Source organism: Dysidea avara, chromosome 6, assembly GCF_963678975.1.
Source record: "Dysidea avara chromosome 6, odDysAvar1.4, whole genome shotgun sequence".
Taxonomy (NCBI): Eukaryota; Metazoa; Porifera; class Demospongiae; order Dictyoceratida; family Dysideidae; genus Dysidea; species Dysidea avara.
Window position 1 is genome coordinate 8817785 of NC_089277.1, and position 21641 is coordinate 8839425.

Consider the following 21641-nt stretch of genomic DNA (forward strand, 5'->3'; position numbering starts at 1 on the left):
CTTGAGCATGTCATACTGTTTGTTCCCATTCCATTCAGCACACTTCACAATCAGTTGATCAACCAAGTGTTCTGGAATAAATTTAGCTGGGAAATAGTAAAAAAAGTAATAACCAAAAACTGTGGAATAAACAAGATATTCTGCAGGCAACAGATGGGGCACCAAAAACAAATGCTTGCCCGGTCCTCTGGGTTTTCGGCCAACCAGTGAAGTATTGCTAACATCAACCATCAGCTTGAAGTTGATCAGTAGCTCTGCAACACTCAGGCCAGGTAAATCCAACATTTTATGCCCTCTAGCTATTTCATCTTTGGAAAACTGCTGCACACTCCATTCCAACAGCTCTTGTTCAAGTAATCCTGTTTTCTCAAGCTTTTCCACGAAGAGTGCAAGTGGTGGACCAACAAGTTGACACTTCAGAGTGGTCAAAACATATGTTAGGAGCTTGGCCAACCATTGTGGGGAGAGTATTATCATGCTGGACAGAGCAGGAACACTGTGGAAGTGAAGAAGGATACCTTTCTGATGAAAATGATGCAGCATGTGAACAAGCTTCTTATCAGTGCAGGTAATGCCACAACTCTCAGCAACCTCCCTTGCCAGTGATTTGTCAATGACATACATTTTATCCTGGAAAGCCAGAAGCATCAATTTCCTTTCCATTTTGACATATCGAATGGGACGGACTTTCCTGGTGATGGAGGCTGCTCTCATTACTGCTCTTTTAAGCTTATAGATAACTGCTGAGTTTCGCTTTTCATCCTTGCTGCTTAAAAAGAATATCGAAGAAGAATCCTTTGCAAATAGGTTGTTGTGTTTAGACCCTGCAATGTGCCTAGCAAATGGCTTAGATGCTAACTCCTTGATTAGAACTGGTACAATAATTTGAAAAGCCAATTCTGCAGCCTTTTCAATGTCAGGATCTAGCTCATCAATGTGAGTACCAACTAAAATGAATGTTGGTAACAATATTGACAAGTCATCTCCATCAGTGCTTCTCCTGCTAATGCGAGAACTGATCAATTCCATCCAGTAGCATATAACCTTGATTGCTGATTTGGCTGGAGTGACATCATTGGGGTAACGTCGTCCTGGTACCTCATACAGTGACCTGCCTGCATTGAATACTATCAAACACACCACTTCCTCTGAAACAAACAAGCCATGGGTATGTTGAAAGATCTGTTGACCAGCAAAGTCCCACAAATGAATGTACTTCTTTTTTGGGTCATACTTCTCTGTCATAGCTCTCAATTCTTGAAACTCCTTCCAGGAGATAAAGGCAAGTTTCTTCTTTGTACTGCTGAAAACATGGTGCTGACCAGCATGAGCGTGTAATAATTTAGGGGACTCTGCCATTGCTCCTTTTTTGGTTGAAGATGCTGATAATTCTGAAGACATACTGGGTGTTGGAGTGGCCACAGTAGCAGTAGAAGGAGAGACTGGACACTGTGGCTGAATACAGGCAGGCTGAGTAGAAGAAACTGACTGAGGAATATCAAGAGAACGACAACATTCCCTAATTGATAAAAAGAACTCTGATTCTAACAGCATTTGCTTTTTGAGGTCATAAATTTTTTGTTTTTCATCCATGAGCTCCCAGTTGGCAGCTGTTGTAACGCTGATCTCCATCTGATCTGCACCCTCAGTTGCAGGAGTGTCTTGAAAACTTTTCCCTACAAAAGTGTCAATCAGAGATGTTTTCCCAGATCCTTCACAACCAAGAAGCACCACACGTGGATCTACAATTGGTAATGAGCCATCTATGTATCCTTTATTAACTTCTTCTAATGTCATGTTTTCAGTGTAAGAGCTAAGATGCTGGTGAAATATGGACTTTGGTATGGCAACTGATGTATGTGTAGCAGATCTACTGTGCATCTGTGGTGATTCTTTATGTACCTCGGTCTTGCTTTTTTCAAGAACTGCTTGGAACTGTAGGAGATCAGCAACTTGTTCTTGAAAATTCTGAGAAATAGGCATGAAGAAAAGAAGACTGTCTACTTAAATGCATACAGAAGCAAATAAAACAGACACACAGAAAGTCACACACAGATATAAATGAAAAGGTACAACAATTCTTTATGCAAGTGCTTCAGTATCCTGAACCTTAATATTTTTTTTTATTCCACAATCCCATCCTCGCCACATATTTTCTAGAAGAAAAAGATTGATATGGTTATACGTACCTTAACAATCACCACCACAGTGGGATGGGAGCCCTACATTCTGGATCACTACAACACCACACCCTGACTAAAGACTAGCTTAACAGATGAGATGAGCACACACACACATAACAAGCCATCTTTGGGTAGCTCTGACTTCTCACATGTTTGCTAGGAATGATGATGAAAATGCTGGGTCTCATAATGCAGCAGTCCATCAATAGACAAAACCAAAGGTGTATCTTCTACCGCCCTATACTTTGCCCTCTATGACTGCACTCACTAGGACTGCCTCAGGTGTTCATCTCACATAGGAGGAGACATCAGTGTCAATGACAACTGCAATGACTCAACCTGAGGTTTTCATATGCAACATTACATCTCAAACCAGAATCCACAGTGACCACATTGGCTTCTGTACAGGTTTCTCCACTACTGAAGACCTCACAAGATTACACAGACAGTCCCAAATCTCATTGTCATATGTCCCCTTTCTAAAGGTGCCCCGCAACTGTAATTAAAACAGAGAAACCAACAAGGTTAAGATAATGCACAGACCATCTCTATAATCTCCACCTGGACTAACTCAAAAATGTTACTGGATTTGCAAGAATCCCACATAATATTATTTGTACAAGCCTAATATTACTGCAAACACAATGGGTGGGATAATAACAATTTTCTACAAATTTTTGAGCACCAGATTTGTGATGAAGGATGGCAAAAAATGTTGTATCCCCCAAAGCAATAGGAGTTTTAAAATCTTTGTTTCATGTTAGCACTCCCAAGGAGATGCAAGATATGAACATTAGTTCATGTAGCTCACATCGGATGTGCAGTTCACTACTTCTTTTCCCAACACTTTTCACCTTCTCGCTCATTGTAGGAAGAATCTGTGAAAAATAACTTTCTCAGCAAGAGATTTACCTGCTTATGGGAACGAAATGGATATCTCCATATAACACTGCCTGCATCTGTAGGTGAATTAAGCACCTATAGCCTATTTTGTAAAGTAGGGAAACAAGGGTCTACACCTGCAGATATACTAGTGAACATTTAATCCCTACTTCAATCTAGCTCTGAATTAGGGATTAAATGTTCACTACAGGTGTAGGTGAGCTCCCTTGTTTCCCTACTTTTTTCTATGATCCCTAATCAAACTTAAAAATTCCTATACTTGTTTGGTTACATTTTTGTAACATTATTATGACCGGTGAACTCACACATACCACATCAAAGAAAAGGATAGTGCATTTATATCTGAACACAAGCCACAATTATCAATTACTGGCTCAAAAGCAAAGAGTCATCATGCTTCGCTTTCAGCTATGTTCAGCCTGCTACACAGTGCTACAAATGAAGACAGTATCAGAAACACCTCTGCAGTCACCACGGAAGATACAGACGATTCCCATTTATAAATGGGAATCCATGCACCATGCTACCACGAATCAACACCTTGGGTAGTGAGCAGAAAGAAATGGGACACAAAGGATGACAAAGGTAAGTCCATAATGTGTACATTGTACATACTGCAGTATGCCCAAAGGCACGTCTCAATGAAACAATGTCGAACAGTGAAAATATCAAACCCAAATGTAAGCCATCGAGTTATGCTTGCCGGAAGGCATCAGGCAGGCAGGCAGGTACAAGATTTAGATACCTGTAAGTAGCCAATAAAATTCAAGTATTTCAACTTGTTGTGGTCTAAAATATATATATTATATATATATAATACATATAACACATTGAAGCTATAGTGTAACCAAGATTTTTGTTGCACATTCATTGCAATGCATAGTGGTAGAGCACATAACTTACAAGCAGGAAGTCACTTCCAGCTGTTGGCATAGTTTGTTTTAGCTTACCTTTTGTGCACACTTTTAATGTTGTTTGTTCATTGTTAGTAACATTCCAGAATACATTTTTTAAATATAGGAAAGCATACAATGCATTGATAGGTTGGACATGCAGGAATGGGCAGGTCAATCAAATACACATCCATATGTATGTGCTTTCCCTGTGTGCTCTACTGAACTCATTCAAACTTCACATACAAATTAAAGCACTCCTGCAAGCACAATAATTATGTATATATATATATATATATGCTAGTGTTGTGAGCTGGTATCAAACCGGTTTTGTCTATGTCAAGTCAATCATTGGCTCAAAAGCCTTTAAGCCACTGTTGCCCACCCACCTGGTAAACCATAAATTACTCTTGCTGACATCACAACATAACCTCAAAGCATGTATGATTGTAAATAACTGTTATCGTAAGGCAGGATGTGGATGATCACTTTGGTACCACCCTAAGGCTTCCAACTGGCTTGTTAAGTACCATTATGTCTGCTAATTTACAATGGGACAATCACTGGTCAATATCCAATTATTCACCTTCCAATACCAAACATGCAGAAATTTTCATGGTACATAATTTTCACAGATTTCAAAGTTAACATAGCAACTATAAAATTTCATAACGTGTAATGACTGACAATGACTACTTCTACTGACCATAAGTAGTTGCATCCATGGGCTACTATATATATATATATATCCACCAGCCCAGTTGGAGAGACAATGTAGTGTGAAAGGGAACATAGTGGGAAAAGGGGTTTGTGATAAAGCTTCAAAATGGGATTGCGTAGCTGGTGCCTGCAGGCAATTTCTTTCATTAACACATTTGACTGCAACACAATTCTTAACAAAGAGCTGGCTTAAAGTTATGAGTTATATCCATCTCATAGTCAGTGTAGCATGAGCTCGAATATGAGACAACTCTGCAACCACAAAAACAAGAATAAACTTTAGCTACAATTGGCATGGAACAGTGCAGTGTTTATTCTAGGATTTCCACTTTGGGGGGAATCGGGAATTTGGGAGCTGACTAGGTGAAAGTCTATATAGATAGTTTTCCGAGTTCACAACACTGTGTCATGAGTGTTGAATTAAATTTTATGATCATATGTGACTGGATTTTGGAAAAACAATCCAAATCGCACATTAGAAGTTTCAAGATAAACGGTTTTAAAGAATTCAAGCATAACTCTCCAAGGATAGCAAGCACGCATATGAAATTTACACAAAAGATGCATCAATCTATTACCTTTCAGGCCATTTCTAGTACTTGTAGCTGCTTGTAGAATTTCCCACCAAATAAGAGAAAACCTGAGCAGTTGGACGAGCGAAGTAGTATCACAAGTGCTCACAAAGATTACAGGGCTGTGCTGGTTCCTTAGTGGCTGATATGTAGCAAAATCCACGTAAAAACACGTCTGGCCAACATTATCAGGCTGTCCACCAGTAAACCACTGGTTCTTGCCAAGCCAGGTCTTTCACAAGGCCTAAAACCGCCACTTGAGCTCTACACACCATCCAGAAAAGACGTCTGTTGAAACTATCCTCGAGTAGTTTGAGTGGTACTGAGTGTCAAAACTATTAGTACAATAGTGTAGTTATCCACTGGAGGTGTTAGTTTGATTTTGCCTGATGTGCAATTTGAATGGTTTTGTAAAATTTGGTCACATACATAGGTGCAGCCGGATTCTGTAGAACTTGACTGATACATAAGTGTAGTAGTGATAGCATAATAATGTAATATCTAGAACAACCATGTGCACTTCATGTGCACTTCATGTGCACTTCATGTGCACTTCATGTGCACAATAAATATTATCTATTTTATTATAGCACACTATACATGAATATGATGAATCTGTTGAATAAACGAGATAACTGAGTATTGATATACCACAAAGCGCTAGCAAATTAAAAGATCTGCATCGGTGGATGTCTTTCAAGAAACTCAGGCTATTTGAAATTGAATGTTACTCAGAATATTAGGGTATTTCCATGATTATGGAAATTTTTAATATCACGCTTTTTGAAATTAAATCTGGGGGTATTTTTGCTGGGTGTATGCCATTTTGAAAGTAAACTGACTTGGAAAGTTAGACTTTCTGAGATTGAGAATTTAAGGACATTTTTGAGAGTTAAGCATATAGAAAAAACTAAGAAGCTGAATAATCACACATATTGAATAGCCATCACTATATAATTTTTTGTTAGTTGTATACCCTTTATAGGAGATTTTTAAAAATTAAATTGAATCTGATAGTATTTTAAGGTTGCATTTGTAATTTTTGGAAACAGACAGCAGACAGCACAACAGATGATATGACATAGAAACACATTATAGTAATCTGTAAGTGGTAGTTATCTCACTGGAGCCATAAATCCATTGATTGAAATACAATCAAAACATTGTAACTATACAAAAATAATATGCATAGCATGAATTTATTTTGCATAACTCAAGTGATAAATTACTGGATTTCTATATCTTTAAACACTGCACACCAAAGCTACTGTAACAGCGGCATAAGGTCATGCTCAGTTTTGCATTTAATGTTAAAATGTCTGAAAAACTCATATGGATATGGATATTTACATGCATAGAGTATACCTGACTGCTCTATTAGAGCATATTGAATTTTTAAACAATTTTTGAAGAGGGCTCATGTTACCTCTATAAATCCTTCTCTGAGAGATAAATGCAAACTTTATTAATTGTTGTGCTGTGCCATTATTATATTACTCACTCATTAGTTCTGCCACACTAAATGGTGTGTTAGGCTCCTGCTTGCAGAAGTCTAAATTTTACAGGAGCCTCCCCCCTCCCCCCTCCTCCCTATGCCTCTGGTAACTGGTTTTAGTAAACTCAGTAGGTTCACAACACTAGTACATGTTAAGGAATTGCCACAAGTACTAAACTGAAAAATAAAACATGAGGCATGTGGCTGACATGCTAATAAAGCATGAGATGAAGGCTGTGTTTTATTTGTATTGAAACTAAGTTCCAAGTGTTTTATTGTTTGTATAGCATGAGCAACATGATGCTTTAAATTATAGGTATGGAACTTTCCAGTAGATTGAGGCACAATACATATAACGCACCAACATGGTAGCGTACATATTCTGGTTGTTCACCTACACATGTTAATAGTACTAGTTCAGGTGAACACAAATAGTGCATGTTATGACTAGTGTTCCACCTTCCTGCGGAGTACAACGAAACTGTTAATTATTGTAGCAATTGTAAACCTCCTGTGAACTAAGCTGCTGACTACTGGCTGAGTTCTGGTATAATGTTGGCCACGCCCAGCTGTTCTGAGGAGTGTTGGCAAGGTGGCTGCATTTTAATTACTGTCATTACTGTACTTATTATTACAAGTAGCTACACGAAAAAAATTGGAATTTTCAACTAGAGTAGGGACCATAGCACATCGATAAAAAGTACTAAACAAGTTGGAGTAGTCCATGATGTTAAAACACCGTAAAACAATAAGAAGTGTTATATCCCGACTGTACTCAAGATACCATAATGGAAATGCATAGTAGGGATATAACACTTCTTATTGTTTTACGGTGATTTAATATCATGGACTACTCCAACTTGTTTCAGTACTTTATATCGATGTGCTATGGTTCCTACCTATATACTCTAGTTGAAAATTCCAAATTTTTTCATGTACTTGTTTGTTAACTTTTTTTGTAAATAATTTTATTGTGAACCTATGCATATCATATCTGAAATGGCACTGTGTGCCCCAGCTATATCAATTATCGTCTGAAAAGTGAAGTATGCATTACGCTTCGTTGTCAGCTATGTTCAACCTGTTACACAGCATTTCGAATCAAGAACTGTTCGTAAAGCACCTCTACAATCCACGCATCCACGCAAACAAAAAGAAAGAATAGTGCTATGTGCCCCAATTATGTTAATCATCATCTGAAAAGTGAAGTATCCATTAATGCTTTGTTGTTGGCTATGTTCAACCCGTTACACGGCAGTACAAATCAAGAGCTGTTTGAAAAGCACCTCTGCAATCAAAATAGCCACTATGAAAAATACAGACGATTTCCGTTATGAAGGGAAGCCATCACGTGCTACCGCCAAATTGAAACCTTTCACTGTCAGCAAAGATAAATGGGACACAAAGGAGGACACTGGTAAGTCCATGAAGAATACATTGTACGTACTACGGTATGCCAAAAGGCACCTGTTGGGCCAAAGCGACATCAAACAGTAAAAAAATCAAGCCTGTAGCCTTAGTTGTTATCGAGTTACGCTTGTCTGAAGGCATCAGTCTATCAGTTACTCAGTCAGTAGAAGATTCTGTCGAATTTTTTTTTAAATTCCGTAGCAACGTGTTGAAAGCGTTTCGAATCAATCTGAAAGCTTGTTTGGGCTTAGTTTTACCTAACCAATACTGTCTCATCATCGTTAGGGAAAATTGAGGCTGGTTTTTGGGTGATATTATTTCATGGGCCACTCCTACTCCTTTGTGGTCCCTACTATACAGTTACTATCGTACTGTATGATTAAGCTTTGAAGTTTCATAAGTACAGTTAGTGGGTACAGTGCACACCTAAACTGTGCTTTCCGAAAAAAAAGGTACACTTCTTTGTTTGATGTTACCCACACAAAGTTGTTTAAAGAAATAAATAATCTGTGAGCTTGTGAAAGAGACTAACATAAGTTAGTGCTACACTTTTTAGGCTTGAGACTATGCCCAAAATATCTTTTCCATATTAATGGTGCTTTAACTGGTTTATTGTACTAAATTATCACAGGGTGATGCCATGCAAGTAGCAGGTGTGTGTCTATCTGCTCTCAGTAAGCTCGAAAATATTCTGAAGTTCTACACTCATACTTCAAGAATGCAATTATGCAGCAGCTTGCTGACTGCTTGTTGTGTGCTGTATTTAAAATAAAGAGCGCTGTTAAGCAAATGTACGTAGCGTAGTTGAACTCTGCTATTCAACACAGCTGCACTTTGAAGCATGCAGTCAAAGGAGAAATAAAAGCACAATTTTTATTTTGACATCACTCCATGCAAAGTACAACAATTTTAATTAATGTTTACATAACTTCTTTGCTGCTATAAAATTAATAAAGCTCGACACCACAAAGTGTTGCACACTAAGCTAAATTACTGGTTAGTTCTAGCATGTAGTAACAGATAATATGCAACATGCATTATATGGTAGACACTGATTTCAATAAGACTGCACATGTGTGCTGACTTTTATTTCTGATAAGACATGGCCAATTCTCAGCATGTGTAAATTGATGGCATGTACAGTGTTCTGATAGGAAGGGCAGACATGTGCCCACAAAGTGTTCACCTGTGTGCTAAGCTAATTAAAGTTTAACTATGTTACTAAATCACTTAGTCACCTGACATGTTCATTTAGTCACCTGACATGTTTATTTAGTCACCTGACATGTTCATTTAGTCACCTACATGTTCACATAGTCACCTGCCCTCAAGCAATCTTGCACAAAAGGCACACTGCAGTACTTGATAATAGTGTAATACTCTTCTTCTCTGTGTTCTGCAAACAATTCTGGACAAATAGAAGACTAAGCAGCATATCTACTGTAGATCTAGCTGTAACTCTGGTTACTGGTTGAATAACCATTTAGTGTACGCTGTAAGGACTTCAGGAAGAAACTGTTCCACTGTTCTGCATTGCTTTTTCACCCCATACTCATGCTCTGGTTATAAAGGTACGTACTTTAAACCATAGCCTAGACACTGTGACCAACAGGAATTAAGCAATTTAGTAACCCCTCAGGCCATTAGTAGCACCCTCGCTGTGCACGGGACACTACAGCCTCAAGCCATCGGGGTTACTACATTGCTTAGTTCCCTTGGTCTTGGTGTCTAACTATTAGTTAAAACTTGGCCTATTCTTAGCATGCATATACGTATAGTAGCTTATTTGTTATATCTGCAAGAATCCCAAATGCTCATGCAAGCCTACCTTTACAGCAGAATGCATTAAACACAATGGATGAAATACTTACAAATTATTTTTAATGTTTCATAAATTTTTAAGCACACGTTTCAGAATGAAGGAAGGTGTTAAGGGCAAAAACCCTGATATCATAAAGCAAAAGAGCTTTAAATATCTTTGTTATCAGGGCAGTACTCACAAGATATGAGCATCTGTGATGTCCTTGTCTTCTCTCCCAGTGTTCACCTTTGCGCTGGTTGTAGGATGGACCATTAAGACATAAGTACCCAGCAATGGACTTGTCTGTTTATGGGGAACATGATTGCATAAATTACATCTCCAAACACAATACTGCATTTGTACATAAGTCATGCTTAATTAAGCACCCGCAGTGTATTTCCCAAATCCATCTCTGTTGTTACCACTTGGTAGTGCTATACCTTCTTTTGACTTTTATGACTGATTGAACATTCCTAGGCTGTCTAGATAAAGGGAATATACTAAGTGGAATTGGAAAGTGCACAAACATGCAGTTTATAGATCTGGTCACTGGTCACATACATAGGATACGCCAGGCCATTTCTTAGTACACACAAACTGATGGTGTGCATGTAACCTGCATAATAAAGCAGGTACCAGTGCTAGTTTATTACAACCAAGTACTATCATAAAGAAGAATAAGTGTGGTTAGGATTAATGATAATGAATTAATGAAGTGCAATATCATACTGAATCAAACCAGATATGGTTCATCAAAGCTTTCTCTGGCTTTGTCAGGGATTTTGCTCAATGTATATCTTACCAATACTAGCTCTTTCTATTGATTGATGTGCAAACATTCAAGCCATACTGGATGCATTAATAGAGCAGGCAATTATAGCTGAAAAATGTGGCCCACATTTAAACTCTTCTTGTCTTATACCACTCAGAAATTGTCTGCCATAAACCAGGATTAAAAATTGAATAAGGTTTTGTCTAAATTCTCTTGTGCATTGGATCATGCATGTTCATCATGGCATCTTACTAGATAGTAACGATGGAAACATAAACAGATCATTGCTGCATGGTTGGTATATTCTGAAGAGAAGAAAAAGAAAGGAAGTACAATATGGGAGCAGCTTTGAAGAATTCTGTTCTATTAGAGCATTGACTTTTAAATTAGAGTATTTCAGTCATTCAGTGCATGAGAATTACACACCTCAAAAGTAATTTTTATATCATCTATATATATATATATACAAATTATAGAATAGTACTTTCAACAATCATTTAAAGGGTGAACATAACAAATGCTACAAGTTATTCAGTTGGAACCGTGCTTGGTTTTTGCATACAAGGCTATACTTGTGAATAAAACTTGCTTGTGTTACTGTTTGGTTAATATACATCAGCACATTTAGCTTTCACTTTTGCAAAAGTTCTTTGTTAAAACAATAGCCTACATGTGTTACAGATCTGGGTCGATGGATCATCTGAGTCAGTGATGCTGACCTTGCATAAAACTAAAGTATGTCCATAATTCACTCCTTTCCTTAAAATTGGGAATGGTTACCATCCACCTAGCCTAACTCCACTGATTAAACATACTTGAAATGCTCATGTGTATTGTAATACATTTAATACATTGTAATACATTGTAATATGTGACCATTTACGTTGGGACATATGCTGTATGTCATGATCATCATAGTATCTCTAGTATACGTACATGTCTGATATGACTTCCTCGGTATCAATGTAATCATTTTACTGGTATTAAGACATTCTCTCCTTATACGAAGAACTCTTGTCATATTTCATTCTTTGGAACACACAGTGTTTGCCATACACAGAATACATATGCTCGCCACCCCATAATAATTTTGGAAATACATCATATAGTTTGTTTATATTTTTGCTACAGCACAGGCATAATATATATGTGTGACTGTTCTATTAGATTATCATACATGGCTGTTGAAAGTTGTAATACATAGAGACTCTTGATCCCACCGCTGATCTTGAGTCAGCATCCAGTAGAGGCACTCGATGTGATAGATTGCTTAAGGGACAACTGATTGTTATAAGTACAATTGTCTGCTCCCTGACACAGGTAGCATAAGCACTTAATCATTTTGTATGCACATGCCTGTAAAGGAAGGTGTCAATATGACAAATTTATACCCAAGTAAGGTTTGTGCCTTAACAAGACAACGAAGGGCAAAGGCACAGTGCAGAAAGCAGAAACTCAAAAGACACACGCCTCACATGATGTCTGCTCATTGTTGAGTAATATCAATGCTGTGCAATACATTGTTTGGTCCCTAGAAGACATTCAGGCAGGCAGACAGGATGGAAAGCAGGTAGACCTGACATTAGATACACTAGACTCACCTGTGAAGGCATCATTCATCAAGTAAAAATGCAAAAACTTTTAATCTTGAGAATGCCATTACTACACATTGTTATGGTAGTGCTCTGCAATATACCTACAATTAGTCATACCAAGGTATTATCAAAGCCACAACACTACTATATATTGAGGCCCAAATCCAAACCCGTGACACTGAAATATATATATGTAGTTGCGGTAAATTAATAGTAAATTAGAATGGTTTTGCATCAAAAATAAACTTTGTGTTTACAAAAGGGCAATTTTTTTGACTAAAATATAACACCTTTAGGATGATATTTTTGTCCACTTAAAGGCAATACATATACCAAGGTATTATGTTTAAAATATACTGAATAAAGGTTTTTGACAATATTGCAGAGCTTTATACTATGCTACTTTGTGATACATTAAAATTACATCAATCACCTGATCAAATTTAGTTAAATCAACATTACCATCTTCTACAAGGCATTTCACAATATCACTCTGCTCATTTTCAACAGCAATTTGCAAGGGAGTAATGTTGTTCTAAAAAACAGCAATTCAAAGGTGAAATATGTGATATATATAGTGTACAAGAAGAAAAAGTTAAATAACATGAGTCCATAGCCATCAGGCTGGTGCACATACATCAGGTAATGCACAAGTGGCTATAGTGCCATGTGATGTGACTAATTACTACAAAGTCAAACCCCAGTGCAAACAGCTGGTGGTGGATCAGTATTAGTATGTTAATCAGTGGCGGATCCAGGGGGAGTCACATGGGGCATGTGCCCCCTCCCTTGCTTCAAAAAATTGCATACAAGATTGAGATATTCTAATAGAGCACTCAATCACTCTAATAAAGTGTCACAGTGTTCATGAGGCAGTGTAGCTTACCTATGAAGCTATAAATAAGGATTTTGTTTTACATATGTGATATATTTGGTAAAGGATAGCCATTATTGTTGTGACCTTTTTTGCTCTTCAACTTTTCAGCAATGTGCACCCCCTCTTTCCACTCTGGATCCATCCCTGTTAATGGTAAGCAAACTACATTAAATAAAATTTGCATCCCTTGAGAATAATTACAATAGTACCATGCAGTCATGTGAATGTCAGTGCAACAAGTGATTACTCTTCTTTTCCATCCCTCCTTGTTTGTACACAATATACTCTGTCTGCCTCTATGGAGGCTTTTTAAGATTTAATGGCTATTGGAGATGCCAATTTACTTCAATTCTAGCTGTGCTTTGTCCATTATACAACTTTACATGCAAGGTTAAAAATCCAGACCCAAAATGGCCTGAATGGTCAAAGAGTTAACAACTACCATTGTTTGTGCAAAAAACCTTAGTTTCAGTTCCTACCAGCCTTAATTCATCTCAAATCTGCTCTTACTGCTTCCTTTGGAGGTAGAGCCTCATCTACTTTCCCTGATTCAAACACTTCTTCCTAGATAGTTGTGCACAGCCCCTAGCAAATGACCCACCTGTCACACCTGTCACACCTGTTACACACAACCACCTGCTGATTGTAAGATATCACCCATCGGAGGGGAAGTCTTCTGCCACTATCCTCCTACTTCAAATTCCCAGCTTCTAATTTCTTTGCTTGAATCAACAGTTGTCCATCTGACCCTTCTGACTTGCATGATCTACAGGTACATGTAGGTGAGCTGTGTGTCACCAGGTAGGACTCCAGCTCTAAGGTGGCTGCAACTGCCGCTTCAATTATCTTAGGCTTCCTCTACTGTGCTGCAGCTGATGATCAGGGTTAAGGCTTGGCTTTCTACAAGTGGAATACTGTATATTGTCTGGAATCTTTTCACTTTACCATTGTTGGCACAAGGTGCAACCAGTTCAAACCAGCTGGCAGTAGACAGATTTATTGGAAACTACTATTCTGCATTCAAGATCCTGGTGTCTCTCCTCCTCTCTATACCCCAAGAAACCAACAATTTATATGGCACTGGCCATAGTTGAGGCAATATGTTAGTGCTTACCCCAAAAACAACTTGCTTATTTTGAAGCTGGGATTAAAAAAATGCTGTAGTGACAACTGCTGTCTAGCATTAAAATTTAAGTGGATACATATATGATTATTGACAGGTACATGCATACACATATAATGTCATCGTATGGCACATTTTGTATGAATACTAGCAGTGTTGGATATACCTTATCCACAAGGATCCTCAGATCCTCACAATAGTCTGCCCAGGTCTCTGTCCACTTTTTATAGCATAGTGAGCTTTAAACTGTGCAAGATACAAATCTCTCCCACTCTGTGGTTCAAAACAAGACTATGATGATTTTGAAAGATGCTCTTAGACTAGTTGTCATTGGAAATTTCTTGTACACTAAATCAGACAGACCTTAGCCACACTAAAGCTTTGGTCCCTCATCCCAACCATTAATCGTTGTGATGCTTTTGAACTGGTCAATTTCAGTCGTCCCATGGCTACTCTCCTGAATACACTTCCAGAGTAATAAATTTTCTGTAATAATGACATGTGTACAATATACAAAAAGTGATTGTACAACAGTTTATCTCTCCTGAATTATTCAGTAATTTTCCATGAGGAATGTTCTAGATTTGTCTATCTTCCCACTTTCTTTATCTCCCTTTTCTACTACTACAGAAAGTAGCCATAGCTGTGATGATTAACACTAAACAATTTAACACCAGACAAAAGTACATGTACGGCAAAGGCAAAATAGACTTTTTAGATTTAAAGAACACCTTAATGTAACTAAGCTGGTGGATGGGAGGGCTCAAATGAGTGGCCAGAAAGTGAACCACACCATACCAGCGCAAAGTACTCAGCTGAATGCTACAAATGCAATTGAAGTACTTACCTGAATGTAGCTACCTCAAACACTCAACAAAAATGTTGAATGTAACAGCCTGTTTACATTACAGATCGAGATTGTTTTAGTGTGATCCAGATTGATTGTTGAGTGGCATTTACGTATACTAAAAAACCCAATCAGATCAGCAAAAAAAACTGAAATTCACAATCATAATTTTCATCAAAGTAGAGATTGTTAATGGAGTTAAAGAATTTTTGCTCTTTATTATCATTAGGTTAGTAGGGCTTAAGTGTTGATGACAACCTCTCAATTCGGTGAAGTTGGTTGACTATTCACTAGCATACGTACCTGTTTGTTTTTGAGCCCTTATGTTGTTCTTGAGGTTGTCCTTCTGTACCGTCACCTAAATACTTCGCTGTTGCTTCATTTCATCATTCCAGTCACCATTTTTGCTGTAGTCCTCCATATCTTTATTGCATTTATCAAAGCCAAATTGAACTGCACAGTTGCAACTGTTTATACTGGGTAAGTAGAGCGAAATTAAAGACCCACATCCCTAGCAGGTCAATTTCAGAATGGTTTGACACAGTTGGGTTCGATACAGTACACTTTTACACTAACTTGAAAATCGCTGTTTCTAGATGGCTAGTGTAAACAGGCTGTAAACTGTCACGCATTTGAACAGAAGTGCTTGCACATGCATTCAAGCTTTTGAAAGCTATTTAAAGTGGATATGTCTGCCTACCTAGCTGCTACACTGCTGTTTGTGCAGCTTATTTCACTAGGCTATTAAATTTACTGCATTGAGAAATATAGCTTTAACTAGACTGACTTATCACAGCTTCAGCTACAGTATTTCCACTCTGCTGTACTTGCAAACAGCACTTTTTCATATCCAGCATTGCATAGTCACTATTCTTTATTTTCACCATGCAATCATAAATATTGTTAGACCAGCAGTAAAGAGGAGAGGTGTGGTCTCCACGCTCGATTGTTATTAATCAACCAAGATTGTTAATGGGCATGACCTCAACCTATCATGAAGTAACCGGTGTCTACCGAGTGTCCAGTACCATTTACAGTAGCATAAAGCACCTTAAACAATTCGTAGTGGCTAAATATAAATATGCCGCTCAAGGAAAGTGCTAATTCAGAAAATTTACACCTCAATATGATTTGGATGCATGAAGAAGACAACGACCAGCCTGATTGAAGATAAAGAAAAAGACAAGGTGCATAGGGAACACACTCATTGAAACTGAAAAAGGTACATGACACAGGTGGGTTTGCCATTGTAGCATAAAAATGTGACAGTGTGTTGCTTTGCTTAGCCTCCAGTCTTGCAACTGCATGTGGTAAGGGAGGGAGGCAGACATGCAGGCAGGCAGGCAGGCAGGCAGGCAGGCAGGCAGGCAGGCAGGCAGGCAGGCAGGCAGGCAGGCAGGCAGGCAGGCAGGCAGGCAGGCAGGCAGGCAGGCAGGCAGGCAGGCAGGCAGGCAGGCAGGCAGGCAGGCAGGCAGGCAGGCAGGCAGGCAGGCAGGCAGGCAGGCAGGCAGGCAGGCAGGCAGGCAGGCAGGAAGGCAGGCAGACCAAAATTCAAGCTTTGGAAATCAGCCTCCTATAAATGCATGTTTTCTTGTTTTAGTGCTGTATTTGATGTTATCTTATTCTGTATAAGTGATTTGTCACGTAAGATGTCTCTATAGGATGTTCCTTTAAAACAACATTTTAGGCGGTGTGTGTAGTTTTAGGGGCAATACCTAGTACCACCATACTGCTTGATGTACCTGCTGTAGTGGTTAACTCAAACAACAATCCTCCATTTGTGATTAAAAAGTGGCTGCTTGTTAAATCAACAACGTTTATTCTATTGTAGTTAGAAGTACTTATGTCAAAGCAGAAGTGTACCGTTAGTTTGACAATTCACAAGGTTGGTATAACAACTGTTTTCTTGTAACCTTAGCAAACAGTTGGTTTGTCAAACTGGCTGACAATATTTCCTTGTTAAAATAACAAGATCCTTTTTACAACACATGACATGGGTATACTTGATAAATATATTTTCTGAAAATGTAATGCACTTGGTGGATTACACTATTATTAGACTTTCACTGTGTGAAATGCCACTAAAACTTTTAAAGAGAATTGGAAAATTTAAATAGCTAGCTACCCATGATTCTACCTTCATGGGTTAACTATCTGTTAACTTGGATCAATGAAATGTCAAAACGATGTTACGAAAAAAGCCATGAACTAATTAGTGAAACCACTTTAAATGATTAATATTTTAAAAATATGTACTTCATTGAATTTTCATGGAAGTCATTCAAGACCCTCAATTTTATGGTTACCACCTCCATATAAATTTTATTAATTTTTAGGTGCTGTATGCAGTGACTGTTCTATTAGAGACTCTCAATCTGAGTTTGGTTTGCTAGGGAATGCGCCATGTGTCTCTTGTGTCCCCACTGGATCTGCCACTGATAAACATGGACAAATCTTATGCATATAATCATTTCATCATACTCACCACATCCACACAATCAAGCTTCACACTGAATTCCAGTAATGTTTTCACCACCATTAGGTGACCTTCCTCTACAGCAATATGCAGTGGAGTACACTGGTCCTACAAACAATGTACACAGTCAATCAGATTAATGGGATTACATATGAGACTGTGTATTTTACAAAATTGATGCTTGTACAGAAATATACCTATATTAATTTTAACGCCACAGGTTGTAGTAAACCACTTAGATAGCAGTCAGTAGCAAAAAATGTAATATGTAAATTGAAACACATAAGTTCTTTTTTATCAACTCAGCTTTCTGGATTATGTGGGTTTAACGGTTAAGAACATTTTGTGATGACATACATATTGATTAACTTACAATACAAAGGCAATTCACATCAGCATTTGATAGCAGCAACACCTTCACCACTTCATTATGGCCTTTTCCAGCAGCAAGGTACAAGGGTGTACAATATTTCTAAACAAAATATACACCACTGATAAACATTGATCAGCACTATGTACGTATATTAATACAATTCTAAATACCTTCCATGTCCTATACCAGTAAACAGTAACATGTGTGGACTATAAATACAGTACCAAGACTCACAGTAGTGAGTCATGTGGCTAAGAGAGTAAAAATGTACACTGCAAATAAGTAAAGCGTGACCACAATACTGTGGATTAATTTACTTGTAAGAGTGATCTTGCAATGCTCACTGCAATTCACATGACTTCTACTACTTTTAACAATTTGCTTCTGACAGACACACAACAAGCTTTCAACCTGATATAGAGACAGGCAATTCTTGCATCCATACTAACTTACTAAGCCATTCACCTATATCTGAAACTAATCAGTGTCAAGAAACTTGTATGATTTTTTATATCATACAAGTCCTGACTCATCACTAATGAATTATGTCATTACATAAAAGTAAATGAACAAGTGTAAGGAAAATTAATATTAGGGTTTATGAAATTAACCAATAAAACAAGGGAGGTCCTTTACATCTGCAGCTATACTATAGTTGACAATCCAAGGCTATACTATTGGATATGACTGAAGTGGGAATTACATAATTGTTAAGTTGTATAGGTGCCGGTGTAGATGACCTCCCTTGTTTCATTGCTTTTATCCTACTGAAATGCAAAATTTCTTACACTTTTGCCACACATAGCTACTGCATACATAGATACACGACCTTTAATAGAAATTGTAAATGACATCACATGCCAGAAATAGTAATGTTTCAAATATGCATGTGGGTTCTGTAATTTGCACTGCGTATTGACCATGCATTAATGGAGTTCTGGAAGTTTAGTGAGAGGTATTAAAACCCCGTGAGCAGCTCAACCTTAGAGAACTTCCAATTGTACAAAATCTACAGTAATAGTCTACAGTAAGAAGAAATGTTAGTCCTTTCATGCTCTTCAAAGCAGATGCAAGCAAAACTTTCCTCATATTCAACCAGTGACATCAATTGTACAGGTAGTAAACTGGACGTGTGACACCATTTCCAATCTCTATTAAGAGTTATATATTTGTGCTGCATCAAAGGAAAGAATGATGCCAACTGAATAAGTGCCTCAACTATCTATTACTGAAATGCAAAAGTGGCCATTTTGCTTCAGTTTCAGCTATGTTCAATCCGTTATAAATGAAAAACAGTACAAGAAGTGCATCTGCAATCAATCCACAAAAAATTGAAGCACTGAAACCACGATGCATTACCTTCAATCAATATCTACGTTAGTAGTAGTGGAGAAAGAAAAAGGAGCAAGTCTATGATGCATCCATTGTACGTAGCTGCTGTGGTTGGAAAAAAGTTATGTCTTGGGCTGAAGTGAAGTCAAGCAGTAAAAACATCAAGCCTTTAGCCTTAATTCAGACATAGAAACATGTTGGAAGGGTTTGGAGTCACTCTAAAGGCTTGGTTATGCCTAACCAATACTGCCAAGCTGTCATGAAGGATGAAGTGAGGCTGGCTTTTGGGCTATCTTTTTGCCAAACTTTCATGATCCTTACTATACAGTACTACTCAATCTGTGTGATATAGTGGGTTCACAAAAAAATTCTTTATAAATACATAGTAAGCGTATGTACCTATACAAGTCAGAGTCTACAGTATAAAGGAAAACTAATATGTCAATAGCAATAGGAGAAGTTGAAAAGTAGAGGTAGTGAAAAAATCGCATAGCTTTGTATTCTTTAAATAGCTTTGTAAATTGCATGATAAAAATGAATCTCAATAATTAGCAACTACTCTCTCAGATCCTTCATGTGTTTGGGACAGTACAGCACCAATACCATCCTGACTGGCATCCATGTCCAGGATAAAGGGTTTGAAACAGTAAGGAAAAATTAAGATGAGTGCTGATGTGAGCCATTGCTTCAATACTGCAAAAGAATTAGCACATTCAGTTGTCCAAGCAAAAGCTCTACCACGCTCAGTCAGATGCCACAGAAGCCTTGCAATGGAAGCAAAATTCTGGATAAATTTACAGTAATACAAAGCCAGGCCCAGGGGAACTGCTAGACTTCTTGTGTGGAAGTTGGTGTTGGCCAGTGAGCAACCTTCTCTACCTTTGCTAGGTCTGTAGACACTCCCTCCCTGGATACCTTGTGTCCCAAGTACAAGACTTCCTTCCTGCAAAAGGCACATTTAGGTAGTTTCAGGTGAAGGTTAGCACACTGTAGTTTTTGTAGCACAATATTGAGATTTGAAGGTGTTCTTCATATGACTTGCTTAGCACAATAATATCGTCAAGGTACACAAGACATTTGAACCATTGGATAACAGCAAGCACTAAGTTCATGAGTCGCTGAAATGTAGCCGGTGCATTGCAGAGACCAAATGGCATAACTTTAAATTCAAACAGCCCTTCCTGGGTTATGAAAGTGGTCTTGGCACAGCCACCTTCACTTGCCAATATCCACTGACCAAATCCAATGTGGAAAACCACTGGGCCCCTGCCAATGTGTCCAATGTGTCGTCTATCCTTCATAACGGGTAGGCATCCCTGTGCGTAATAGCATTTAGTTTACTGTATTCTTTCAGGTGGATTACTCCTTGGCTTGCGTTAATAACACTTTCCAGGAAGTCCAGACCCATGATGGCTTCTGCATTTAATGCCTTAGCAACTAGGAAATCATTTCTTACTACTGTTACAGCTAATGTAATATCAAGTGTAGTTGCTACCAGGACAGACAGTGGGCTGCCTTCCACTCCAACTAAATTTCTGTCCAGTGATATGTCTGTCCCAGCTTAGTCCACACATCTTCTCTTATCAAAATAACAGCTTCCCCTGTATCTATCATAAACCTCACTGTTATGTTATTAACAACCCCAGTTAAGTGGTAAGTGTTGGCAGGATCAATCGCCCGCAATAAAATTGTTTATCAGAATCAGTTAAACGTTAGCGGTTGTAGAGTTGTTTATATGGGTCACACTGTCATCTGCTTGACCCTTCGCAGGGAGGGTGGCTAGTTTCCCTTGATTGGCAATTAGCACACCCCCTAGCAAAATGTCCAGCCTGGCCGCACTTGTGGCAAATAATTGACCCACGTCTTGCTGTACTAGATCTGTCCTTCTGTTGTGCCCTCTGTCTTGGAGTCGTGTTGGCTACATCATTACTAGTTCGGTTATCAATACAAGCAATGGCAATCTTGATCTGATGATACAAGCATATGAATCAATTCACATATCTTGCCATCCCGACTAGCTTGGGTAGGAGTGTCCATCCTCTCATCCAGGCTTGCGACAGTTGAAGTAGCAGAACAATTTGTCTGGTTTTCTAATGATACAGTAAATAGGCTTCTATCTCAAGGGTAGCACTGACTGCATCATTAAGTGATTTAGGATGATGCTGGAAAACTTCCAGGGAAACATCAGGCTTGTCCAATAATGTGAGGTAACAGTCAACTGATAGTTTCTCCTTTGCTGTCTCGTCCAAATCTGGAAACGCCTTGTCTG

General features: G+C 38.3%; 1 protein-coding gene across 4 annotated transcripts in view; it reads right to left on the reverse strand.

The window, feature by feature from the left end:
- The window catches only part of LOC136257909 (uncharacterized), a 50255-nt gene that overhangs the window by 4878 nt on the left and 23736 nt on the right, over positions 1 to 21641 (reverse strand). For 3 of the 4 annotated variants that reach the window (XM_066051228.1, XM_066051229.1, XM_066051230.1), the window contains 4 exons: positions 18041 to 18139; positions 17677 to 17775; positions 12778 to 12879; positions 2 to 1968 (listed from right to left, as the gene is read on the reverse strand). In XM_066051228.1, the coding sequence (XP_065907300.1) occupies positions 2 to 1968; positions 12778 to 12879; positions 17677 to 17775; positions 18041 to 18139 (2267 nt within the window). Of the gene's footprint in view, position 1; positions 3217 to 12777; positions 12880 to 17676; positions 17776 to 18040; positions 18140 to 21641 lie in introns of those variants that run through there. The other variant, XM_066051231.1, reaches the window with a different exon arrangement.